This window comes from Delphinus delphis, chromosome 2 (genome assembly GCF_949987515.2).
Source record: "Delphinus delphis chromosome 2, mDelDel1.2, whole genome shotgun sequence".
NCBI classification, from domain to species: domain Eukaryota; kingdom Metazoa; phylum Chordata; class Mammalia; order Artiodactyla; family Delphinidae; genus Delphinus; species Delphinus delphis.
Window position 1 is genome coordinate 101,072,261 of NC_082684.1, and position 25,041 is coordinate 101,097,301.

At 53.6% G+C, this 25,041-nt stretch overlaps 1 protein-coding gene across 2 annotated transcripts; it reads right to left on the bottom strand.

Moving 5' to 3' along the window:
* Window positions 1-49: 49 nt before the first annotated feature.
* CTSH (cathepsin H) lies at window positions 50-19,406 on the bottom strand. 2 transcript variants are annotated; one of them, XM_060005313.1, is made up of 12 exons: window positions 19,273-19,406; window positions 15,906-15,937; window positions 15,129-15,234; window positions 13,498-13,568; window positions 12,813-12,917; window positions 10,166-10,252; window positions 9,346-9,401; window positions 7,440-7,521; window positions 6,094-6,162; window positions 3,231-3,337; window positions 1,294-1,419; window positions 50-480 (listed from the first exon to the last, which is right to left on the bottom strand). In XM_060005313.1, the coding sequence occupies exons 1-12, from the start codon at window positions 19,361-19,363 to the stop codon at window positions 405-407; spliced, it is 1,008 nt and encodes a 335-aa protein (XP_059861296.1). In that variant the 5' UTR covers window positions 19,364-19,406; the 3' UTR covers window positions 50-404. The 2 variants fall into 2 exon arrangements, with proteins under 2 accessions (XP_059861296.1, XP_059861297.1); XM_060005314.1 differs by having other exon boundaries at window positions 19,236-19,347.
* Between the last annotated feature and the right edge of the window lie 5,635 nt (window positions 19,407-25,041).

A 25,041-nucleotide genomic window follows, 5' to 3' on the forward strand; every position in this document is an offset into this window, starting at 1 on the left:
CAGGGCCCGGAGGCAGGCCCAGGCCCCAGCACACAGCCTGACTCGGGGAGGTGCTCACTGAAGGTTTATTCAATAAAGACCACAGAAAAGACTGTCAGTGGAGCTTCCTCCAAATGGGAAAAGCAGCCCTTCTGGGAAGAAAACATTCTTGGTCCATGTGGCGCTGAGTCAGTTAAAAATCATGCTTAAGGCACATGGCTGGTGGTGACCTCTGTGTCAGAAGACGTGCGTGGGCTTGTTGCTCCATGGAATTCTTCCTCGTCGTTTTCTTTGGGTTTCCAGGCTCAGGGCCCTGGTGGGGGGTCTCCCACCGCTCACTTCCTCCAGGGCAGGGTTTTAGGCCCCAGGCTGCCCGGTCCTCCCTCCATCCACCAACCAGTCGCTGCTGCTGCTGCAGCCCCGGCTCACACCAGGGGGATGGGGTAGGAGGCGCAGGCTGCCAGGCCGCACATGTTCTTCCCGCGCTCCAAGAGGAAGTACCTGCACAGAGGGAGGGGCTGAGGCGTGGCTGGCAGCTTCCTCTCCACAGGCCCTTCTGGAACCAAGGTCTGACTCCAGGGATTAGGCCCTCTGAACTTGCTCACAAAACAGCAGTACTGGGTTTATCTGACCACCAGGAAATCTCTGACCTGTGAGTAACTTCTCCTTCCCTCCACCTGGCTGCCCCCTGAACTCTCTTCCTTATTCTGTCCATATCTAACTTGTCCCAGAGTTTGCTGAGGGCCCCGTTCTTAGCTCTGCCTAGGCCCTCATGTAGTTATTTAATCACCACTGGGACCCCTCGGGTAACAGATGAAAACCCCCTTTTCAGGTGAGGACACGGAGTCTTAGAGAAGGGACAGGGACAAAGTCCCATCAAGGTATGTACCCAGGCCACCTGATTCCAGCCCCATTCTAGAAGGAGGGGCTGTCAGCCATCAGGTAAACTTGGTGCTTGGATTTCTCACCCACAGGCCCTCCCAGGTGCTGGCTTAGTCCCAGCAGCGTCCTGTGTTGTGAACTGTTTCCTAGTGGTGGTCATAGAACCTCCTGAGCCAAATGGACTCCTGTTCCGGACACAGAGTCATCAAAGTCTGGGGTCCAGGATGGGAGAGGGGCTGCTGGAGGCTTCTTGGGGGTGTGAGGGTTACATCCTCACGCTCCCCTCTTCCTGGCCTGGGCTAAAGGCTCTGTTTAGCAGCCCCTTCTTGGAAGCCACATTTGAGGTGGAGGAGACCCCCTGCACACTCCGAGGGCCCCCAGACCCGAGCAGTCACGCCCCGTCCCAGCACACGGGACCTGGAAGCTGCTTACCCCTTCATTCCCCACTGGGGACCCCAAGAGTTCTTCACGATCCAATAGGGTATCCCATTTTCTTCTCCATACCCAACAGCCAGGACTGCGTGGTTTACTTTATCTGGAGTTTTATGACAGGAAGTACTGGAAAGTGAAAATGAAAGAGGCTTGAAATATGGAAAATATGTGGGACTTCTGTGGCGGTCCAGGGGTTAGGACTCTGCTTCCACTGCAGGGGATGTGGGTTGGATCCCTGGTAGGGGAACTAAGATCCGGCCTGCCGTGCAGCACAGCCAAAGGAAAAAAAAAAAAAGGTGAGTCGATCACATCCAAGAAGTGAATTAGAGCAAGGTTTCCCAAAGCGGGGACTGGGAGGCAGTTAAGGTGGTGAATTAACTCTCGTTTAGTCACAGGGAAAGAGAAGTATTCTCTTCAGCCCCTTGGGTTCTTCTCACCCAAAGGAGCGAGATTTAGCGTGGTGCTGGCCCAGCTCTGACACCTGACGCTTTCCGATGCCTCTTTCATAACAAGGAGAGAGCAGCCCTCCTGCTGCACCTTCTGAGGGCAACAGTGTCCGGCTGGAGTTTCACATGGCATTGCTTTGTTGCCACTGTATGTAATTTTAAGATTACCTTGTATTTGGGACAATTACACAGGTTTCTCATTTTAGCTAGTGAACTGGTTCTCATGAGGAAATTCTGAAAATTTCAAGAGGACAAACTGCAGTGGTCGTGTGATCACTGAGCCGACGTGTAACTGAGTTGTTGGTACGTGCCAGGCCCAGGGACGAGGTGCGAGACACCAGCAGCGTGCAAAACTCTGCTCCTGGATTTAGGACGCCTCCTTCGACAGGGAGGATGGCAGAGAGGCTACTTCCATACAGTGGACCGAGGGCTGTGACGGCTGGGGGGCTGACAGGAGCCCGAGGAAGGGGATCCAACCAGGTGGGAACGGGGTGGGGCAGGGGCAAGGCTTCCCTGGGGAGGCAGGGGACTCGCATAAAACTATGAGCTCTTCAGTGGGGCAGGGGCACGGGGTGGAACAGGGAGGACGCGGGTGGCTTTGACGGGAGATGAGCTTGGAGAAAGAAGGACCAGATCACGAGGGTTTCCCTGGCCGAGCTAAGACACGAGATGGGGAGATGCTGGAGGATGGAGAAGTTGGAGTGGTGAGAAGGGTGTTCCCGAAGGCTGACTCTGGCTCCGAGTGGAGGACGGACCAGTGGTGAGGGCACAAGGACAGAGCAGGAAGGAGGCAACGGTGGGCACAGACACGGGGAGGGAGCGGAGGGCACGCTTCTGAGCAGTGTTAATGGGGCAGCGTCTGGTGAGGGACGGAAACATGCAGGATCTCAGGTTTCCACGGGCCATCCAGCTTGATGCTGCGGCGAGGCCCTTAGATCTGTGGGTCTAACACCCGGCAGAGACCAGGCTGGCGGATGGAGACTTGGAATTTCTCAGCAAACAGCTGGCCGTGGAGTTCAAGGAGTGTGTGAGAAGAGGGCAGAGCGCTGAGGAGAAAGCCCTGGAGGACACCTGCACTTCGGAATGGCCAGATGACAGGGGGCCATGAAGGAGATGCTACCGGAAGTGGCCGAACTCATATTGCAAAACAGGCAAGAGGCCTGGGTGAGACGACACCAGTGTTAGAGAACTCGGGCTTCCTGAAAAACCCTGCGGTGGAGGCTTCAGCATGGGATTCTGGTGTCTGAGAGCAGCCATTTCCTATTTCACATCTTCAAATTTCTGAACACAGGTTTTCATCACGAGAGGCAGCTCTTCTGCTGAGGAAGGGTGAGCTCTGGGCTCAGATGAGGGCCGGGACCCCAGCCCTGACCAGCCATGTGACCGCCTCTCCTCCTCCCACTTGGGGACCGTGGATCCTGACCTTCAGGGCTGCAGGCTGATGCACTGGCGGAAGGTGCGAAATGCCCACCCAGCCCCTCCCCGGCTCACCTGGAGTAGACACCCTTTTTGTACATCAGAAAGTCATCAATCACCTCGAAGGCAAAGCTCACAGGGTTGTACAGGGCCACCGCCTCCACCATCGCCTCCTCATCGTTCTGTGGACAGAGGGGCCGACAGGTGGACACACGTGGCCTCTGCCACCTCCCCACCCCACTTGTGAAATATGGCCCTTTGCCCCAAAGTAGGGGACAGAGGCTCAAAGCGATGATTCTGAGGAGGGAAGAGAAGTCTGTTTTAGGCCAAAAAGCTGCCGCCAAGGGGGAGCTGCCCTTCCTTACAGCAGAGCCAAGCCCTGGGTATTGGGGGCTGGTATGGGGGCCCCTGCCCTCTTGTGCCTGAATGGCCGGGATCCTTGGGGTTTTTTATTTGGCTTGTGGGCCCCTCCTCCCAAATCCTGGCTCCCCTGTGACCTCCCTCGGCTTTGCTGGGCTGGACCGTGCGCTCCTCTCTCTCCCCCTCCCTGCTCTGCTCCGAGGGAATCCTGCACCCTTCCGGGTCAGGCCCAGGGTACAGCATGGACTCATTCACTCGCTCACTCACAGCCACATGCCAAGGCCCTCCCATGGACCAGGGGGTGCAGAGATGGGTGTGACTCCCCCACTCCCACCCGCAGGAACCCCTGCACCCACAACGCCAGTCTAAGGAGCTTTTTTTGGTAGAACTCAGGGGTTAGAAGTCCATGAGCAGATAAGGCCCAGACGGTGGTAGAAATGTGTGTGTGTGCCCGAGGAGGATGCATCCCCATCCAGTGGGGAAGGTGGCATGAGGAAGTCAGAGGCTTCCTGGAGGCTGCGGCTTTGGAACAGAGCTGCAGAGACTGGGCGAGAGCAGCAGTTGCAATCACCGGGGGAGCTTTACAAAATCCCAGTGCCCAGGCTGCGCCCCAGACGATTACATCAGCATCTCCAGGGTGGGTCCCATGCAGCAGGATTTCTTAAAGCATCCCTGCTGGGACCCACTGGGTTAGCGTGAGCTAAGGAGGCCATTCCCCTGGCTGGAGACTTAGGGAGTTGAAATGAGGGTGAGCTGAGGCCAGGGCTCTGCTGAGGGAGGGTCAGGCTGGAGGGGCTGGGGCACCAGCCCTTCCTCCGTCCTGCCTCCCTGGAGGGGCAGGCAGTGACACGGCTGCAAAGAGCAAACGGCTGCCTGATAAGCAAGCCGCTCCCTTCCCTGTGCTCAGAAAAGGCCTCGTGAGCACAGACAGGTCAGGGCAGATGAGACCAGGAAGGCACGGAGGCCTGCTCGCCTAGAGGGGGAGCATGTCATGGAGTTGCCATTCCTGTGGCCATCCCTCGGCCCTGCCAAGGAGGGCCAGACGCCAGTGCTGGCCTGCTCTTAGGGCCCTGCAGGTGCCATGGGCAAGGCTCTCCTGGGCACCAGGCAAAAGGGATACCTTTGAGCTCCCGGTTCACTGCCTAATGGGATACGAATGGGCCAGAGTCGGTCAGCCCTTGGTGAGTGTATCTAAGAGAAACTGGCTCTTGTTTTTTTTTTTTTGGTGGTACGCGCCCTCTCACTGTTGTGGCCTCTCCCGTTGCGGAGCACAGGCTCCGGACGCGCAGGCTCAGTGGCCATGGCCCACGGGCCCAGCCGCTCCACGGCATGTGGGATCTTCCCGGACCGGTGCACGAACTCGCGTCCCCTGCATCGGCAGGCGGACTCTCAACCACTGCGCCACCAGGGAAGCCCACTGGCTCTTGTTTGAAGATAAATCTACCATAGTCAGAAATATCCCAAATACAGGGTGTAGATTTTGGAATGACATGGTTTCCGTTCAAATCCAGCTTCCACTTCTAGCTTTGTGGCCTTGGGCATGTTACTTAACCACTCTGAACCTTTCTTCACCTATAAAATGAAGGTGATAATGACATTTATCTCCTAGGGCTGTCTTGGTAATACATGCTAAGTGGTTGGTATAGCTCCTGTCAGCACTCCATAAATTTCATTACTGTTGCTGACTGCATGGCACCTGCTTTAATTAAATGGTAGCTACTGTCATTACACAGTCATCATGTTTGTGATTTACGCACACATTTGTGGGCACACACCCTCAGCCTACTGCTCTCATCAGCACACGTCACACCTACACACACCCGTGGAAATATTCTTTCACTCTTTATGCATGTTCGCCCGTGCTTGCAAACATGCAAACAGTGGAGTCACGAGGGCTGTTCACACTTATTCCAGCTCCCTCTCGGACAGAGTACGGTTTGTACTGTACTGAAGTTATGGACTTCCCCGTCTACTTGAGGTTAGGTGTGGCTGTGTAACTTGTTTTGGCTTTAAGAGCCAATGCATAATTTACCACTCTTTCCGTCTGCCTGGGTCCTGGAGTGAAGCCAAGAACACAGAGAACAGCCCTGCTTAAACCAAGGGACACGTCACACGAATGAGACATAAAATCTGATTGTTTTAAGCCATCCAGAGTCTGGAGCTGTTCCTGCAGCATAACCTGGTTTATCCTGACTGACACACATTCATACTCCGTGCATTCACATTCCATCTCTCACACACATACCCGACATCACACACATCCTCACATCCTCTTTGGTAGGATGGGGATTAAGTTTTGCATTTTACAGACAAGAAAACTGAAACACAAGATGGAAGAGTTGTACAGACCCAGGTCAGAACCAGAGCACCCGAATGCTAGTCTCTTGCTCTTTCCCTCCTGTCTTCCATCCTGCCCCCGTCATGGTGATTGAGATTCAAGGATAATCAAAACTCTTGAATCAAAGTGATGTGCTGCTCAGAAAGGCTGCCCTGCAGTGCCCATTGGCCATCTGACGGCAGTGGAGACTGGCCTCCTGATAGAACACATTCCCTATCCGAGAGAAGGATCGGTACTCACCATTGTGATGTTGGCTACATCCTTGACAAAAGCAATGGCCTTACTGGGCTGGAACTTGCACTCACCATCCTGTTCAGGGTGGCAAAGGTCATGGGATACAGGTTAGGGATGCTCGGCCCCGGGCTGAGACTTCAGGCCTCCCCTATGCAATTTGATAACATTTATAAAGCGAAAGCTACGGGTCCCAGGGCCTGGGTGATGAGGTCACTTGTGAGGGAACTAGAGGCCTCCTTGCCCTCAAGGACCTCACAGTCTAGTGGGAGGAAAGGGTCCTGTGCTGGCTTTGGCAGAGGTGGGCTCGCATGGCACCTGCTGGGAGCACAAGGAAGGGGCCAGTCTCAGCCCAAGGAACTTCACCTGCAAGAGGCAGGCGCAGAGGACACACGGAGGGAAGATCAAACCCTTCTGAGGCGGGAGAGACGGTCAGGATGACAAGAAGGCAGGACCTGACGTTTAGGAACCAGCAAGTTGGGGGTGGGTGGGAGCATAAGGCTTATGAAGGGGAGAGTGAAGTAAAAGCCAAGACTGGGAAGACAGATCTGTGCGACGTGGGGGGAGGGCAGGCCTCGAAAGGCAGGCCGAAGAGTCTGGAGTTTCTCTTGCAGGCCCTGAGGAGCCTTTGAAGAGTTCTGAACAAGGCAGGGTGTGGTCAGAGCTGAGTCTCAGAGGCCACTCTGGAGGCCCCTGGGTGGGTGGGTGGGGGGCCAAGGAGAGGGCACCCACAGTGATCTAGGGTGAAGGGAAGCCAAGGTCCGAGTGCAGGCAGGGACACAGAATGGACCAAAGGAGCAGATGCGAGAAGGTCTAAGATGGTCAGAAGGCTGACTGAGGTGAGGTCTGGGTCAGGGAGCCGCCCCAAGAACGGACCACTGGCCGCCAAGACATTTTAGGGAAGGGTGGTCCTCCCATCGCCGAGAGGGGAGATACAGGAGGAATCCCGGGTTTGTGGGACAGTCGAGGTGCCCAGCCGTGCAAAGGCGGGGTTGAGGTGATGGCAGGGGAGGCCCTGGACAAAGTGGGTGTGGGCCCAGGAGTGCTGTCCGCACGAACGGGGAGGGAAGAAGCCAACAGACGGCGTCCCGGTGCACTCACGGCAGGGCGGGGCAGCCTGACGGTGCTGCCACACACAGGGCGGTAAGAGGCCCCCCCGGCTGGCTGACAGCTGGCCTTGGGCAAGTAGAGGAGGGGAAAAAGTGAGCTGCAAGAGACAATTCTGAGAATACGGGTGGAAGTGGGGAGTCCTCCAGAGGGGTGCAGGGGAAGAGATGTGTTCTGAGGCTGGGACAAGAACGGAGATGGGGAGCATTGCAGATCAAGAAGACGGAGCCCAGGCTGCCCAGAGTTACCTGGCCCTTGTAGGGGTAGGTGTCTTCACCCATGATGCCCTTGTTGTACCGGATGTACTCGAAGGCCTGGCTGGGGAGACCCCTGCAAGAAGCATACACAGCTGTGCCTACCTGAGACTGGCCCCGATGGAGGCGGGGCCTGCAGGGGCTGGAGCTTGGAGACGTTTGCCCTGGCAGGGCTGGGAGGCCGTGGTTGGGGCATGTCCCAGGGGCAGAGAAGTCTCCGAGGGGCTAGCAATGCCACCCTGTTTGCCCGGCCTCAGGATACAGCTCAACAGACTCAGAAGAGGCTATCAAGGAGGGTCCAAGGTCCAGCCACACGTGCTTCCGTGGGACAGAGACCTCTGGAAGCCAGGCCCCTCGCTCTGTCAGGAAAAGGACCCGACAGGATCTGCCCAGCTGACTGTCGTTGCCACCACCGTGCCCACTGGGCCCCGCCTGGGCAGGTGCTCTGCAAACGTGACTTTCCAACCCCTCAGAACCCCGGGAGGTAGCTGCTGTTACTTCTTGAAGCTCAGACAGGCTGAACAACTTGCCCAGGGCCCCAGAGCTACAGCCAGGATCTGCTTCCAAAGGTGGATCTTCCACCTCGTGTTGCCTCCTGGAGTAAAGAAGACTCAACAGCTATCCAGCCACGACTCCCCATCAATCGCCTGTCCCTTCTGGGTTTTGTCCAGAGCATCTGTCACCACCCCACCTGCGGCACAGCTAGACCATCAGCTGCTGTATCCCTCGTGCCTACATACAGGGCAGGTGCTGTCGTACTTGCTGCATGAACGAAAAAATGAAGTAAACCAAAGCAAACATCCCTCGGAAAAATGGTGGGGCCCCAGGATGCCCTTTCAGACCTGTGACGGGTGGTGTTTATAAGTTGCAAAGAGGAAAGAGACCAAAAAGCCATGAGGCTAACCATGATATGATGGTGGACCAGCAACTAGGCCGTGGCTTCACCCCCGACTCCCAGACGCAGCCCGAGCGTGGAGGCCCTCGTGCTGGCTCTGTCAGAGCAGGTGGAGCACCGGGCCTTCCCAGGACTCGCCCGAGAGAGGGATGGGCCGCAGGTAGGCGAGCGGAGGCGAGGCTGGGAGCGTGCCCTAGGGGAGCACGAGGGCCTGGCTTTACACACGTATGTTCTGGGAAAGCCGCTCATCCCGAGGAAAGGTCTCAGAGCACGTGAGGAGGAGATGAGGGCTGGAGACACAGAGAAACGTGGGTAAATCCCTAAGAACCCGTGGGTCGGGGGAATTCCCTGGCGGTCCAGTGGTTAAGACTCAGTGCTTTCACTGGACTCGGGTTTGATCCCTGGTCGGGGCACTAAGATCCTGCAAGCCATGTGGTATGGCCAAAAAAATAAATAATAAAAAAAAAAAGGGCCAGGAAAGCAGGCCCAGCAGAGACGCAGCCTTTATGCCTGAACCCTGCACCACATCTACAGGAAAGCTCCTCGACGCGGCCTGCCAAGCTGGGGTGGCTAGAGCTTTAGAGAACCTGTGGAAAGGCCAACCAGACACCTGTGTGTGGATCTTGGTTTTGGAGGATGATGTGCTTCTCATTCTATTAATTCTTTCGGCCACTCGCCAGAGGCCTTGGTGGCCAGCGAGGCCAAGTGTGCTATGGGGTGAAATCCGGGTGACACCAGGGAACGAGGGTGGATCTTGGAACCAGCCAGGCCTGGGCTTGCATTACAGCTCTGCCCGTTCCAGCTGAGGGACCTTGGGCGTGTTAGGTGACCTTCCCCCTCCACAAGCGGGGCCGATTTTGCTCCCACCGAGGGCAGAGGCTGTGGCAGTGCCCGGCCCGTACGAGGCCCGACAGAAGTGACCCCGGGAAATGAGCAGGGGCTTTGCCCCCCCACCCCCCACCCCCACCCCCCACCCCATCCCCCCCACCCCGGTCAGGGCCGTACCCTTGGCAGCCGTGATTGTTGAAGTTCTGGGCGCAGTCCACCAGCTGCTGCTCGGCCTGGAGGGAGGAACGCACGCCCGGTGAGCTGGGCGCCTCCAGCGCCCTGCCTCCCGAGTGGACCCACGCCTGCGGCCCCGCCCGCCCGGGGCCCAAGGGCACCAGATGCTAAGCTCCCGGAGAGCAAGGGCTGTCTCCCCAGCAGCCGGCCCCTGTCGGGGAGAAGCTCAGCGACGGCCTGGCAGCCAAGCGGGCAGGTGAGAGGACACGGGGGGCCCTGGAGGTGTGCACGTACATGTGGCTCCTGGGGTCCCGTGGTGGCAGATGGGAGGGGGAGGGGACAGGCCTTCCCTCAAGCCGGTTCCTGGCGGCCCTCACCAGCCTTGCCGGCCCCTCTTCCCCACACAGGAGGCAGCGGCTGGGCAGTCACCCCTCACTCCAGGGGCTCAGGGGTCCCTGCTCGCTCTTCCCTGCCTGAAGGTGACCAGCTTGAGAGGGGCCACAGCTCCTACAGGGCTGCCTCCCAGGCAGGCTCTGCTCTCGGAAGGCCCCAGGTGGCCACACCGAGGAACACCCCGACCCACCCAGGGATGAGCCCTTGGGCCATCTCCTCAACAAGCCTCATTCCTTCTGAAGTGTCAGCTGAGGTCTGCACGCTGCATGTCCGTGAGGCTGGGACACCTGAAGTCCAACTGAAATGGCACTGTCAGCAAAAGCCACAAAGAAGCCTGACGGCCCAGGTCTGGTCCTCCGAATCAGGCCTTGGAGCGAAGCTGTGACCCCTCTCCCGCATCCCTCCCCCAGCACCATGGCTGATTGCTCACCAAACAGGGCAGCCTCCCAGTTGCTATGGCGACAGCAGACTCCAGGGCCCCGGTGGTGGAGAAGGTCCAGCAACTGCCACAGCTGCCCTAGAGGCCAAGGGGAGGGGGAGGGAGGTCAGGGGCCAGGACCCCGCGGGCTCCCGTGACTTCAGCTGACAAAGCCCTGGCCCACACTGTCCATGCTGACCCTCACGAGGCCCGCGAGGCCGGCATCCTTCTCCCTGTGTTGCAGACGAGGAGGCCGAGGCTCGCACAGGGGAAGCAGCAGCCGCCACCGCTGATGAGTGCCCGTGCACTCCCAGTCCTGGCCCCCCGCTACCAACCCCCACCGGCCTACACGCTAGAGCCCTCCCTCCCGACCCCACTCTGTGCTCTTCTGTTCCTCGGAATCTTTTTTTGGCATGCGGGATCTTAGTTCCTCGACCAGGGATGGAACCCACACCCCGGCAGTGGAAGCGCAGGGTCTTAACCACTCGACCGCCAGGGAAGTCCCTCTACTTCTGAATCTTATGCTGATTCCTCTTCTTCCCACTGTCTTCCAACAGAAGGCCTCGCCAGAGTCCTGTTTCTAGAAGCTTCTCTATCACCTTTCCACCTCCAATCTCACCCACAGTCCCAACTGTTAAACTGACAACTCCCCAAACGCTCAGCCCTCACCTCCACCCAGGCCCAGACACCCTGTCTCCCAGATGATCCCACCCGTATACGCCCCAAACCCCTCAGACTCTGTGTGTCCTGACCCACCCGTCCATCTCCCCGTCCTCTGCCACGGTCACTGCCGCTGCCCAGCCACCTTCCTCCCGGCGCCTCCCGAGGGCTCAGAGTCGGGCGCTGGAACCTGCCAGCCTGGTTCAAATCATAGCTCTGCCCCACACCCACCGTGCGACCTGGGCGAGCTGCTGCCCACTCTGACCCTCGGTCTCATCATTTGTAACATGGGAACAGCCGTGCTTGCCTCACAGGGCTGTTTGTCAGAGGGGTAGATGAGATCCTGCCCGTCGTGCAGTTACCCCACGGGCTCCGTAATATTAGCTGTTGTTTGTGTTTTTCTCTCAGCCGCATCTTGGTCTCTGTTCTGCCCCTTGCTGGTTCAGTCTTCCATATTTTACTTCTGAAACTTCTCCTAAGATTCCCGTCCTCGCTGTCCTTGTTGAGTCCTCACTGCTGTCTCCCTGGAAAGATCCTTCACCCTACCCCGGGCTCCAGTTCTTCCTCTCAAAGCCTTCCCTCGGCAGGGAGGGAGGGCCTGGTCAGAGCGTCTCTGGCTGGTCAGAGGCTGGGCTTGGCCGCCACTGCAGGAGGCAGGGCAGGGCCGAGTGGCCAGCACTGGCCTTGAGCAGAGACCTGGATGGAAGGGCCCTCTGTCATCTGCTTGCCTTGTACCTTCAGCGCTTCCTCCTCTGTAAAGTGAGAAACCCTCAAGGCTGCTGAGCTAATGTCAGATCCGGTCGCCGTATCTGTAACCGCATGGTGTCTACAGTGAGAGACCACACACACCCATGAGGGTAATCGCCTTGTTCTGGCCCCTCCACCCCGGGGCTCCGTCCTGCCCGAGGGTCAGTTAACACAAGGACCCGGAACATTCTTGGCAGACTTCCCCTTCTCACCTGCCCACAGGGTGAGCAGGTTTCGGGCTTCCACATTTAACGCTTGTTGCTTTGAACGGTCGTGGAATTCTCAGATGGTCTAAAAGCTGCCTTTGGGGCTTGGGGCAGAGGGCTGACTTCATTCTACCCCTCCGACTGCTGGGAGGGGAGACTTGTCTCGGCTTCCGGATGCTGGTTTAAACGTCTAGATCACTAGGCAGGTTCTGGGAACCCAGTGAGCCTGGGAGGATTTGGAGCTATGCCATGTGGCTTTAAGGAAAGGGAGAAAATGTTTCTCATGGAGAGTTTCAGTGGAAAGCAAAGTGCTTCCAGGAGGGAAACCTTCACCTGTATTTCCTGGGATCGAGAGGTCGGCATCTTCCTGAAGAAGGCCACTGCACTGTTTCTTCCAGGGGACAGCAAGGGGTGGGTCCAGTCTCTCCAGGACAGAGCAATGTGCTGGGACCCTCCAGCCAGCGGCTGGGTCCTCACCTCTGTGAGTGCGGGGAAGACGCCGCCACTCCCCTTGCCAGGCATGCTGTGCCCTGCGGGGGTGCTCCTGAGAACAGGTCTGAAACGCTGGGTTCCATTCTGTTCACTAACCACCTGCAGCTCCCTTGTGGGAAAGCAGCCAGCCAGGGAGGGGCTGGGCCCTGGTGCCTCGTGCAGCGTATGGAGGATGGGGAAGAAAAGATGTGTGGGCAATAGGAACGGGGTCCCGGTGTGCAGTTACTGAAGGGCACAGAGAACGTGATGTTTTGGGTGACTGTAGAAGAGACCTAGGGCCAACGGGGAACTTTACACAGCGGGGTGGAACAAGGGGGATGCGTAAACTTCAGCCCAGTGAAGAAATACACTTTTATCCCCCAGAGCCATCCATAAAAACAATGACCTCCCAGCCTTTCAGAGGAAGGCAGCTAGAGAGATGATGAGAAAAAAAATAGAGTTGGGGATATACTCTCTGTGTTTTGGGATTCTTTTGAGTTTTTCTTCCTGGCATACTGCCTGAGAATGTGGCCATTTGGTGTGTGTGGGGGGAAAGGTGGGATTGTCATGCATACCTGATTTTTCACTGGTGAGACAAAATTTCCTTTTTTCCGCCAGTCCATGGAGGGTGGGTAGGGACCAGTACCCCGAAGGTAGTTACCTTTGGTGGCTGAGCAATTCTGAAACAACGAATTACATTTTTTTCAGGGGGAAGAAGAGAAGCCGTTTTGATAGAAAAGTATGTAATTAAAGTGGAATCACCAAGAGAGAATAAGAAAGACTGTAGCTGTCAGAACCATCCCACCTCCACCCATTGGTTCCAAATGCTAAATGACAGGTACTTCTGGGAGCCCAGATTGGGGGTAGTTAGGACGGGGTAGGCGGATTTAGCAAATACAAATACAGTTCACTCAGTTAAATTTGAATTTCAGATAAATGATGAATAAGTCTGTAGTGTCTGTCCTGTGCAATATTTAGGATATACTTATGCTAAAATATTATTTGTTGTTTATCTGAAATTCAGTTTTAAGGGGCAACTGTATTTTCTCCAGCAACTCTAAGTTTGGGGTCTGCATGAGGCCATGAGCATGGACTGACGAACTGCTGGGAGCTGACACGTCTGGATCCCCCAAGAACCTGGGGGCCCCCCAGCTGCAGCTGGGGAGGGGCCGAACCGCTCTGGAAGCAGAGCGGGCTATGAGCTGATTCCAAAGGTTTGAGCGAAAAGACTCAGACTTGGTCACAATGAATAACACCCACCTGAGGTTCTGACCAAAGATACTTGCGTTTTAATTCAGCAAAGCTCATGTCTGAAAACTGGTTCAGTCCCACTGAAAAAGAGAAGGAAAAACCATAAACGAACAAAAAAACACAACAACAAAGAGGAGCTCAGTAAGTCGCTAATAAAGAGAAAAAATAATGAAACCCCACGTTCACATGTGTCCGATTTATAGCCCCCTGCAACTTGGCTCCTTTAAATTTTTAAATGTCATGTACAGTTGACCCTTTCAAAAAAAATTTTTTTTTAATTTATTTTTTAGTGAAGTATAGTTGATTTTACAGTTGACCCTTGAACCGCATGGTTTGAACTGGGCAGATGCACTTACACACAGATTTTTTTCAGTAGTAAATACTGCAGTGCAACATGATCCCAGGTTGGTTGGATCCTTGGATGCAGAACCGTGGAGACAGAGGAACTGGGTATACAGAGAAACCGTGTATATGGAGGGCAGACTGTAAATTATACTCAGATTCTCAGCGGTGCAGAGGGTCAGTGCCTCTAACCCCGCATTGTTCAACTGTAATTCAATATATCAAGGTCAACTTCACTTGCTTCAGAATTCCCTGGGGAGCTTGCCTTCTCTTTCTTTTTCTTTCCTTTTTTTTTGTAATATTTGTTTATTTATTTTGGCTGCGCCAGGTTTTAGCTGTGGCATACGGGATCATTGCTGCGGCATGTGGGATCTTTTAGTTGCAGCATGAGGACTCTTAGCTGTGGCATGCATGCGGGATCTAGTTCCCTGACTAGGGATTGAACCCGGGTCCCCTGCATTGGGAGCGCAGAGTCTTACCCACTGGACCACCAGGGAAGTCCCATGGGGGAGTTTTTCCACAGTACAAATGTCTGGGCTGCACCCTGGAGATGCAGATGTAATGGGTCTGGGGTGGGGCCTGGGCACCCATATTTTTAGATACCCCATCAGTGAGTCTGGTGAACGGCAGGGTACAGAACCAGCACACCTGCGCCAACTGCCTGCCCACCTGCCACCTCCTTCAGTCTTCCTAACCCGCGAGGGGAGCGTTATCCTCTCTACTTTACAGTCAAGTAAAACTTCAGAGCGGGGTCACACGTCAATACTGGGCAGAAGTGAGATTCAAGCTCTGGTTTCCTTCCACCTCATGCTTTTGCCCACAACACCAACGTGGCTGACACTGCCGTCATTTCTGAGCCCTCAGTATACACGCAGTGTGTGTGTGTTTCTAGTGAAACTGACCCGGAGGGAAGGCACATGTCCTAAGAGGCTGCTCGAGTCCAGGGCACATCTCTAAAGAGGCTGCCCCGACAGCAATCCAGGGGCTTAGCATCTGGGCTGGACCCACAGATGGCAGGAACAGGGCAGGGCTTCTGTACACCTCCCGTAAACTTCACAACCATCCAGGGGTACCAGCATCGTCCTAAAGCTACAACCCCTTGAATCTCAGAAAATAATGGCGGAGCCAGAATCTGAGGTCAGCCAAGCCCAGCTTCAGAGCCTGGCTTGCTGCTCCGTCCACCCCAAGCCCCTAGTGGGCCCTTTAATCAGTGGCGCCGCTCATTGATTTCCTTCCCCGTCTGAGATGCTCCCTCCTGCCATGGGCGAGAAGCCCGCAGGAAAGGTGCCCCACGGTACTTTTGAATGTGTGGTTCCCGGCGTTGTGGGCATTGATCTTCCTCCAGTTGCTGACAAACGCCTGCAGCCTGTGGTGGTACTCCTCCGAGCTGTATTTCTTTTGGTGCTGAAACAAAACACATGAGCAATAAGTCACAGAAACAGGATGCAGCTCACCAGAGGGAGACAGTTTTGTTTTCTAAGAGGAGGATGGCAGGTTTTCTTTCTGCCACGATTCTCAGGCCAAATCTGTAACACAGGCAGGACACTGCCCTGGGTCTCTGTGGTGAAAGTCAGGAAGTTACAAAGCAACCCCCCCCGCCCCCGCCCCGCTGCCTCTGGGGACCTGTGGCCAGAATGAAGCCCATGCAGCTGCCAGAGAGTCAGCCAAGAGACCAAGAGGCCCTGGTGAAGGACCTGCCAAGTGCAGGTCACCTCTGGATGCCGCAACTGGTACTAGGTCAAGTTAATGGCAGACATCACCATGTTTCAAAAATACGCACACTAGCGTTTTCCAACTGATTTTGCAGCAAACACACAATGTGACGTGAATACAAAATACAGAAATGAATCTCAAGGCTTGAAAGGCTGCTAGCCAACTTCATCACTGGGGACCACTGTTTGGAAGGAATTCACTTAACTGAATCGTTCCCAGCGTTTGACCGATTCCCGGTTGGGAAAGACCCAGGGAGATGGGGTTGGAAAATCCCTCTTCATTATCTCAAATCCAGCACAGTTTCGTTTGATAACAGGAAACTTAGTGAAGTGAAGAACTTCAGAAAGAAGTTGGACACTGACCTGCAACATCCATGACTTAAAGTGAAACTTCTCTGCAAAAAGAAAAAAGAAAAAAAAAAAATTAGGCCTGGGTGTCTCGCAGTAACGTCTATAGCCAAGTAGGGCACATCAGAACTGATTTGCATTTTAGGGAACTGGGCTAAATTTAAGCACCCAAAATGGTGTTATCTAACGCCGAACGTGAAGAGGAAGTCAAACTCTTACCGCTTTTGTACTCCAAATTAATTTTGAAAAACTACATGCCATTAACCTATGGTATTAAAAGTCAGGATAGTGGTGGTCCTTAGTGGGGGTACAGAGGGGGCTTCTGGGGTGCTGGTGATGTTCTATGTCTTCATCTGGGTGCTGGTTTCACGAGTATATTTAGATTATGAAAATTCATTAAAATGCATATTTAATGATTTGTGCCTTTTTCTGCGCTATACTTCAGGAAGAAGTTAATTTCAAAACCTATATATCCCAAGTGTGGGCAAAATTTTGTTAAAGGGACAGATGGTAAATATCTTAGACTTTGCTGTCTCTACAGTCTGTTATAACTACTCAACTCTGCCCTTGTGTGTGAAAATGAAGGGGTGTGACTGTTTCAATAAAACTTTATTTACAAAAAACGGGCTGGCCAGTCATTTGTAGACCCCTGCTATATCCACCCTTGTACATTTTTAAGCTATCTAAAAACTGCATTTCAAATGTTCATAGCTGCAAAGGATGTATTCCAGCTTATTGTAAAGAATGACATATAAAAATAAGAATGTTACATCATTCTTTTAAAGCTAGCCAAAAAGATCCATGATACCATCATGATTTGATATCCACCATCAGTAACATGAACAAGCCCTTCTATAAGAGCTGGATATTTCAGATAGTTTCTTTTTCTCCTTGAACTCCCATCTCCACCCACATCTCACAGAATTTTACCCTAAGGGAGTATCTGTTTATACTTGGTCGCTCTAGCATCCTTTTATGCAACAACAAGAACAGAAAGTATAAATTTAAATTACTGTTACTCCCTGTGACCCATATGCCTCTGACTATTATAAAAATTTATTCTGGATTAAGTCATCATCATCACCATCATTATTAACACTGATTAAAACATGTCAAATATACCTTATGAAAAGTATTTGTTAAACATAAAAAGTAAACTTGTATCGGAAAGGCATCTCTTAATGAGGTAAATTAAACTTTACTAACAACCCCCCTCCCCATGGATTTATATATTCATGGGTGACTATTACCGAGTTTCTTGAATGGGTTAGCATTAATTCTGGTCTTTGCCTCAGCCCTTTAAAAGGCTTGAGAAATTCTGCTCAAATAAACAGGATTGTTCATTGCTTATTGCTTCTGGGAACAGAAGGCAATTTTTAGAGCAATGTCACTCAATTCCTTGCACTCCTTCCTACGCCCCAAATCACATGGTGCTCTATTACGCAACATTATTTCTAGGACCCCAGCAGCTGATACTTTGGTGAGGTCCTCTCTTCTCTTGGAAGTAAAGGGTTTGGAAATAGATTCCCTGTCTGTGCCGGTATCACTTGGAACTTTTTTGTGTTTCCCCACTGATCCACACCCCACAGTTTGAAGATCACTGTTGTATGGAATTTAGGATCTCCCCTTGTGGGTCACAGATCTGTTCCGGAAAGCAAGTGATAGCCATTTTCCCAGGGGAAGAAATGCACATTTCCCCAATATATGCCCTGCGTGGGGTTTCAGAGGATTGCAAATCCTAGTTAAGGCCCTGCTACAGCGGATGGCTTCAGAGGAAGACAGATTTAAGGCAGATGGAGTTTAGGACAACTGACCAGTGTGTGCCTCCAGAGGTTTCAAAAGCAACAAGCAGGTGTGAAAACCCAGTATTTGTTCTCATTCGCTGGAGGTCAGCAGAAGAAAAAGCCAGAGATGACCTTGGGCGAGAAAGATCTCTGGTGACCCTTCACCCCAACCTCAGATAGATCCATTTCAATCCATTGTGACTTTTGGAAGAAAGCACACATCCTTTATGTACTGCCCTGTCTCAGGGGACCACGTGGGAGTGTCTAGAACAGGGATTAGCCTGTTTTTGTATGGCCCACGAGCTAACAGTGTTCACACTTTTGAATGGTTTTTTAAAAATGACATTTTGTAGCACCTTAAAATCATTTGAATTCAAATTTCAGTGTCTATAAGTAAAAGTTTCCGGGAATACAACCTGCTTATTCATTTGCACACTGCCTAGGGCTGCTTTCAACACAGGTAGCTGCTACAGAGCCTGTGTGGTTCACAAAGCCTGAAATATTTACTATCTGGCCCTTTACATAAGGAAAAGTTTGCCAAGCCCTGCTTTGGTGTTAAGACGGCTTCCAGCACCAGCCCTCCTCCTCCACGCAGGACACAGCCAGGGTAAAGCAAAGCCCTGGCTTGGGGGCAGCTGGGTTTTCCTTAGGTTGGGACTGAGCTGGAGCTGGGCGTCCTCCCAGGTCTGCAAGACTGGGGGACTTCCTTGGACAAATGGGTCGGGAGGAATAAGGCAAGATTCTGGTCGAAAAGATTCAGCCCCAGTGATCTCTGTCCCATCCCCAGGCTGCTCTTTGGCTACAATTCTTTGTCCTCAGGGTGAGGGGGCTGGTGGTCTGCTGAGGTCAGAGCCTGTGGGCAGTGGGCAGAGGCTGAGGGTGGGGAGTGGCAGGGCAGGAGGGAGGCTGCAGGGGCGAGCCTTCAGCCGGGGGAGGTGGCTGGACCCCCAGCAATAGAAGGGGTGTAAGAACAGCATGAAGCTGGGCCACTCACAGCCCACCTGGCCATAAGGGGGAGCCCTGGGGCTGGGCCTTACCACCCTGAGCCCTTGGAACAAACACCCTCAGTCTTCAGGGGCTAAAACTGCTATTGCTCTAAGTGCAAGTCACTCCTCCAAACAGCTCGTCCAGCCCATTGTACAGACAGGCTCTCAAGGCACCTCTGGGGATCCCCTATGTGCAAGTCCCTGGAAGCTACTAGGAAAGGCTGGAAAGTCCCTGCTTGCCTCCGGCACGGGCAGATCAACGTCCTCTAAGTCTCCAGATGGGGGGTGGAGGGCAGAAGAGGCCGCAGACTACTGTGGCGTACTAGTCTCTGCAGCGCCCCGAGCAAAGGGGACCCTGGGCACCTAGCCACCCGCTCCTCTGCTCACGCGAGACGCCCGCCCTCCAAACCTCTCCCTCTCCCTCCTCCCGCCCCCCTCCCCGTCACACAGGTCACCCTGGCTGGATCCCTGTTACCGACCCGCAGAGCCCTTGAGCCTCGGGCCTGGGAAATGCGCTGCCCGGCTGCTCCCGAGCCCAGAGTCCCCACCCGCCCAAGGTCCCCAGATTCTCCGACCTGCCGGGCCCCTTTCCGGGGGCGCTCATCCCCGTACCTAGGGAGCTCACTGCCAGGTCGGCGGCGCCGCAGGAGGTGGGACCCAGGAGCCAGGCTCCGCCGCAGAGCAGCGGCAGGATGGCCCACATCGTGGCGGTGGCTGCGACTCGGCCGGCGCACTGGCTCCGGAGGCCGCGGGGCAGGCAGCCAAAAGCCGCCTCGGCGGGGCGGGAGGGCGCGAGGGGCGGGGCCGGGCGGGAGTCGGGGGGCGGGGGGAGGAGGTGGGAGGCGGGGGGAGGAGGTGGGAGGCGGGGGGAGGAGGCGGGAGGCGGGGGGAGGAGGCGGGACCCTGTAGGACTGCCCGGAGCGCCAGGCTCGTGGGAGTGGAGCACCTTCGACCTCCCGTCCTGGCCACATCACTCCCCTTTCTCCTTCTCTGCAATGAAGGGCAGAGGAGAGTTGGACCGCTCCGTGCGGCGGGGTCCTAGATCTTCTGGTCTGTCAGGACTGGCAGGCACTATGGGCGAGGGTGGTGCCTGTCCCCACCCCAGAGCCCCCATCTCCCATCCTCATTAATCACATTCCCCTGGTTGTCCCTTGAGCCTTGGGATGAACTTAAACTAGAGGAAGTAGATAGCAGTTTTTATGAGCTTGTTCCACCCCTAGCCCCGCCCGCCCCCCCAGAAAGTCTAAAGTCTTTCTGCTGAGAAAGTCCTATTAGCAGCTGTAGAGCCATTTTTTCTTTTTTGCAAATCTGAAAAAGGAAGAATATGATTTATAAGAGTCTGGGTGTGAGATAAATAAAACAATGAACATCTTCAATGAAGGAAACATGCACAGGGGTTGCTTCAAGGGAGAGGAGAGGATGATCAGACCTGCCTGCAGCACCCAGTGGGACCAGGTTCTTCACTTAGGTCATCACCCTGCCAAGTGGCAGGTTGTGGACCTGCCATTTTACAAATGGGGAAACTGAGGCTCCGAGAGTTGATGGTAACGTTCCCAGTAAGCGTGCAGAGGGAGTCTGAACCCAGGTTTGACCTACTGCACTTGCTCACCCTGCTCCTTTGCAGCCCGAGGCATTTCGGTGTGGTCAGAGCCTGTTAGGGCTGGCCTGTCAGATCTGAGCTGTCTTATGTCTCCCTCCCTCAGACAGGAGGAAACCTAGTTCTCACCCAGACTCTGCCTGTGAGGCTCCTGGGGAAGCAGATTCCTGGAGTTCTGTCTTGGGATTTGACTAGCAGGTCTGGGTATGGCTCTGGAATCGGCACTTACAGGGCTTCAGGGTGACCGCTCAGGGTGGGCCCTGAATCTGCATGAAGGTTAGCAGTGCCAGCAGACACTGTCTTTTCAGATAAAGCAGATCTTTGTCAGTTTATAAATCAGCCCCTGTCTGGATGCCCCTTGGGTGTGCTTTGAGGCAAATGTCTGAGAAAAGACCCTGCATGGTTGCTATTTGGAAAGTTAAGCCCCTGGCTTTGGGATAAAGGTGTCCAGCTTCTGGGATGGCCTATCCTTCAGGTGTGCAGGAACCACCTCATCTTTCTCCCCATCTGAGCCACCTGGAGAGTGGCAGGACCGAAGGCCCTAGTATTAGACCTCAGACCCCAAACTCGTTCCCTGTGCTGGGTCTCCAGTGACCCTCCTTTGTGGTTCATTCCAGAAGGCCTGAGATATGAAAGGCACTGGCCTGGTCAGTTATAGACTAATGTTTGTTTCTAGTCCTACTACAGATTCACCATGTGACCTAAGCCAGTGGTTCGCCCCCACAGGACCTCAGTTTCCTCATCTGTAAAATGGGAGTAGGTGCCCTGCCTCCCAGAGTGGTTAAATATAGTTTTACAGTTTAGTTATAGGTAAAACACTGGACCCAAGCACGGCACCATAATAGTGACTCACCCCAAATACGGGCTCAGTCTTGGGCTCTCTCTCCATCGTTTGCTCCCTGCAGCCACTTTCTTGGTGAGTTCATCTACTCCTATGGCTCCAGCCGGGCGTCACCTCTGTGAGGGTTTCTTTGCGGTCTTGGTCCTCTGTATTCCCACAGAGGGGAGGTTGAGGACTGGTGCTGGACACAGAGTGCCGAGCCAGGAATGGTGGGCAGAATTCTAGTTTCCATCGCTCAGTTATTTGATCGAACACAATCTACAGGCTGCTGGGCAGGGACTTTGCAGGTGGAATTAGGCTTCAAATCAGCTGATTTGGGGGGATTATCCTGTATTAGCTGAGAGGTCCTGATGTAATCACAGTGGCCATTCAGAGCAGAAGAGGAAAGCGGGAGGCTCAGAGAGATGAGGCAGAGGGAGGTCAGAGCTCTTTGAACCATGAGAAGGACTCTACCCACCATGGCTGGCTTTGACGGGGGCCCTGAGCCAAGGACTGTGAGTGGCCTCTGGAAGCTGAGAATGACCCCAGCCCACGGCCAGTAAGGAAACGGAGACCTCAACCCCACAACCACATGGAGCTGAATTCCGCCAACGACCTCAATCAGCTTGGAAGCAGATTCGTCCTGCGGCATCCGCCGGAAAGGAAGGCAGCCTTGCTGACCCCTTGCTTTCAGCTGTGTGAGACCTGGAGCAGAGGAACCAGCCAAATCCACGTGGACTTTTTTTTTTTTTCTGGGCACACCACGTGGCAAACAGGATCTTAGCTCCCCGACCAGGGGACGAACCTGTGCCCCCTGCAGTGGAAGCATGGGGGTCTTAACTGCTGGACTGCTGGGGAAGTCCCTCCACGTGGACTTCCGACCTCTCTACCTGTGAGGTAATAAATTTGCATCGTTTTAAGCCTCTTAAGTTTGTAGTAATCTGGTCCGCAGCAATGGGAAACCAGTACATCAGGTGAAATGCTCGAGCTGACTGGTGTCTCTGGTGATAGAGGGCTGGGCCTGGTCTCGGGCTCCTGTGCCCCATTTTTGCACTTCTGGAGTCTGGGGAGGGCAAGAGGGGAGAGCAGGTCTTATCCTCCACACCCAGGAGTCATTATCTCCTCTAGGGATGTGTTAGACTCAGTGCCGAGCGCTTTACATGAATGAACTTTCTTAATTCTATTGATGTTTTCCCCCATGACATAGATGAGGTGACTGAGACACTTAAGTAACTCATCTGTGGTCCCACAACTAATCAGTAAGAGAGCTGGGGTTTGAACCCCTGGCTAACTGAGTCCAGAGTTCTCCACAGGAGTGGGCAGCTGCTCCACGGAAGCAGGTGAATGAAACTGAGCCTGGAGGCCTGCCTGCCTTCCTGATTGTCCAGGCCTAGAGTTCCCTGACGCATCAGCAGAGCTCAGGCATCCAACCAACCCCAACCGCAGCTCCTGAAATCCTCAGTCAGCGCCTCCTTCTTACTGTTCTAGGAATTATTGCCCACCCCACCTCCACTGATGCTTTTTCTTTAGGCCAAATCTGCTGGTCATTCCCCTCTTCCCCTCAGAACATTATCCCCTCCCCAGCTATTACCTACGGCTTTAACTGGTTTCCCAGATCACTTGTCAGAGTCAGCATCCCAGCAGGAAAACTGGGCCCCTCACCAGACTTATTATATTTCTGCCCTCTACCTCTAGCATCTTGTAATAATAATAATAATTGCCATAATAATGTAATATTTACAATAACTACCATTTACAGGGATTTTGTTCTTTAATGCTCATAACAGCCCCGTGAAGGTTCTTTGAGAATGCACACAGCCACGTTCTTGATAAAGAAATTAGATTTGGAGAAGTTAAGTAGGTCTGCTGGTAGGTGATGGAGCTCTTTTCACACCCACATGCTGATTTTACATAGTAGGTAAGCAGAGGTCTGGTTAAGTGGTTTGGGTGGATGACGGTCTGTAAGATGCATAAGTGGATGAATGGATGGAAGTAGGGATGGATGGATATATGGGAAAATGGCTTTATGGTTGAAAGACTAAATGGATGCTTGGTTGGAAAGAAGGAAGGATGGATGGATGGATGGATGAATGGGATGGATGGGTGGGGGCTTCCCTGGTGGCGCAGTGGTTGAGAGTCCGCCTGCCGGTGCAGGGGACGCGGGTTCGCGCCCCGGTCCGGGAGGATCCCACATGCCGCGGAGCGGCTGGGCCCGTGAGCCGTGGCTGCTGGGCCTGCGTGTCCGGAGCCTGTGCTCCGCAACAGGAGAGGCCACAACAGTGAGAGGCCCACGTACTGCAAAAAAATAAATAAATAAAAATAATCATAATAATTAAAAAAAAATAAATGGAGGCAGGGTCAGAAGAAGCCTCACTGACGGATGGATGGGTGGATGGATGGATTGGATGGATAGATGGGGATGGGTGGAAGGATGAATCATTGGATATAAAGATGAGTGACCAGAGCGTTTGTAGAGTGGGAAAGGTAACGAATGCATGAGGTGTATAAGTCTGCATCAAAGAGCAACTTCGGTTGGATCGTAATATGAAGTTGGACCTCTTGCTAGCTCCATTGTTGATAAGGAGACATCCTGTTTAGTTATCTTGATTATTTCCCTTGCCCTGAGTCAGAGAAGTCAGCCTGACAATGTCCTCCAACTGCATGAGAAGGCGTTGTTTGTCCCCTAAGAAGTCAGGGAACATGGGAACCACCACTGGTTTTGTTTTAAGCCCTGAAGATGCTGTATTCACATCCAAGAAAGTGTGAAGGCTTGCAGAAAAGTCCAGAAGCTGTGTTTCATTATGGCCAGGATTGGGGTGAAGCCAGTAAGGTTATGTTGAGCAAGTATAGGGTTTTATCCTGTCATTGTTTTGATTCTTCATGTGTGATATTTTGTTCATCATAGGGATTTGCATTAATTTTTGTTATTTTAAAATACTGCATTAAAATATTATGCAATAAAAATATCATGACTGAGTTTTTTGGCCCTCCCTTAAATGTTACACCTGAGAGGGTATGTTTCATTTCTTTCACCCTCGTCCTGGCCCTATGACGGAGCACCAGTTTCTGGACTTTTCTGTAAGCCCCTGTACTCCTGTGCAGGGGAAACTTATCCCTGTTCGGTTTGCTTCACTCTTGCATCTGCAGGCGGCAGGAACTCAGGGGCTGGAGCCCAGAGCATGTCTGCCTCCAGGGCCTCCTTCAGTCACTTGTTGTTCACACATTCTCCCCATCTACACTCCTTTGTTTTCACTTAAGACCTTCTATGATATATCCCTACTCTGTTTGCAGCATCCACTGCCACTGCACTCCTCACCAGTCCACAGGTGAGCTCCCTGTTCTGGGCACAGCCCTACCTCCACCCCCCTCCTCCTGCCTTGTCCTCTTGCCTCCACAGAAACTTCCTCTTCCTGATCTCCTGAATTAATCATCTGCATCACACACTGTTATGCTTCATCCTCTACTATTTTGGAGAGTGTCCTGCAGAGCTCGTTGATTTTCAGCAAGTTTGCACCCTTTTGGCCGTTAGTCTGAGTGGTCAGTACTCATGCCATACTGGTGGTTAAATATTTTGAAAATCAGGTTTCCTGTATCTTGCCCTCCTCTGTGAAATGGAGGTAAAAATACCCAGGAGCTCGAGCTCAGACACAGAGCCTGACACGGTGCAAGTTGGACAGAAACGGTAGCAGTAGCAGTCGCTGTTGTTATTTATTGAGTCAGACGATAAAACGCTGGTGGCTTTAAAGGTGATATGTGAGGGGCTGCGGATCCTGGCTGAGAGAGGTTTGCAGGTGCTGTACTCCCCTCCTGATGAGGTTTCCGGGTGCTGTGAGAGGGCTGGAGAGAAGCAAGAATGGGTGTACGGGTTTGTGGGTGGACACGAGGCTTGGCGGGAACCAAAGAGAAAGCACAGTAGTTGGGGCCGTGGGGAGGCTCCAGACCTGGAAGGCGAGCAGCCGGTTTG

What these genes read in the sequence shown, in the direction of transcription:
- CTSH (XM_060005313.1), bottom strand. Translation starts at nt 19,363, where the DNA reads ATGTGGGCCATCCTGCCGCTGCTCTGCGGCGGAGCCTGGCTCCTGGGT. An exon ending in AACAATCACGGCTGCCAAGG is followed by an intron (nt 7,522 to 9,345) that starts GTACGGCCCTGA and finishes TGCTTCTTGCAG; the next exon opens with GGGTCTCCCCAGCCAGGCCT. An exon ending in AAAAAGGGTGTCTACTCCAG is followed by an intron (nt 1,420 to 3,230) that starts GTGAGCCGGGGA and finishes TTCACTTTCCAG; the next exon opens with TACTTCCTGTCATAAAACTC.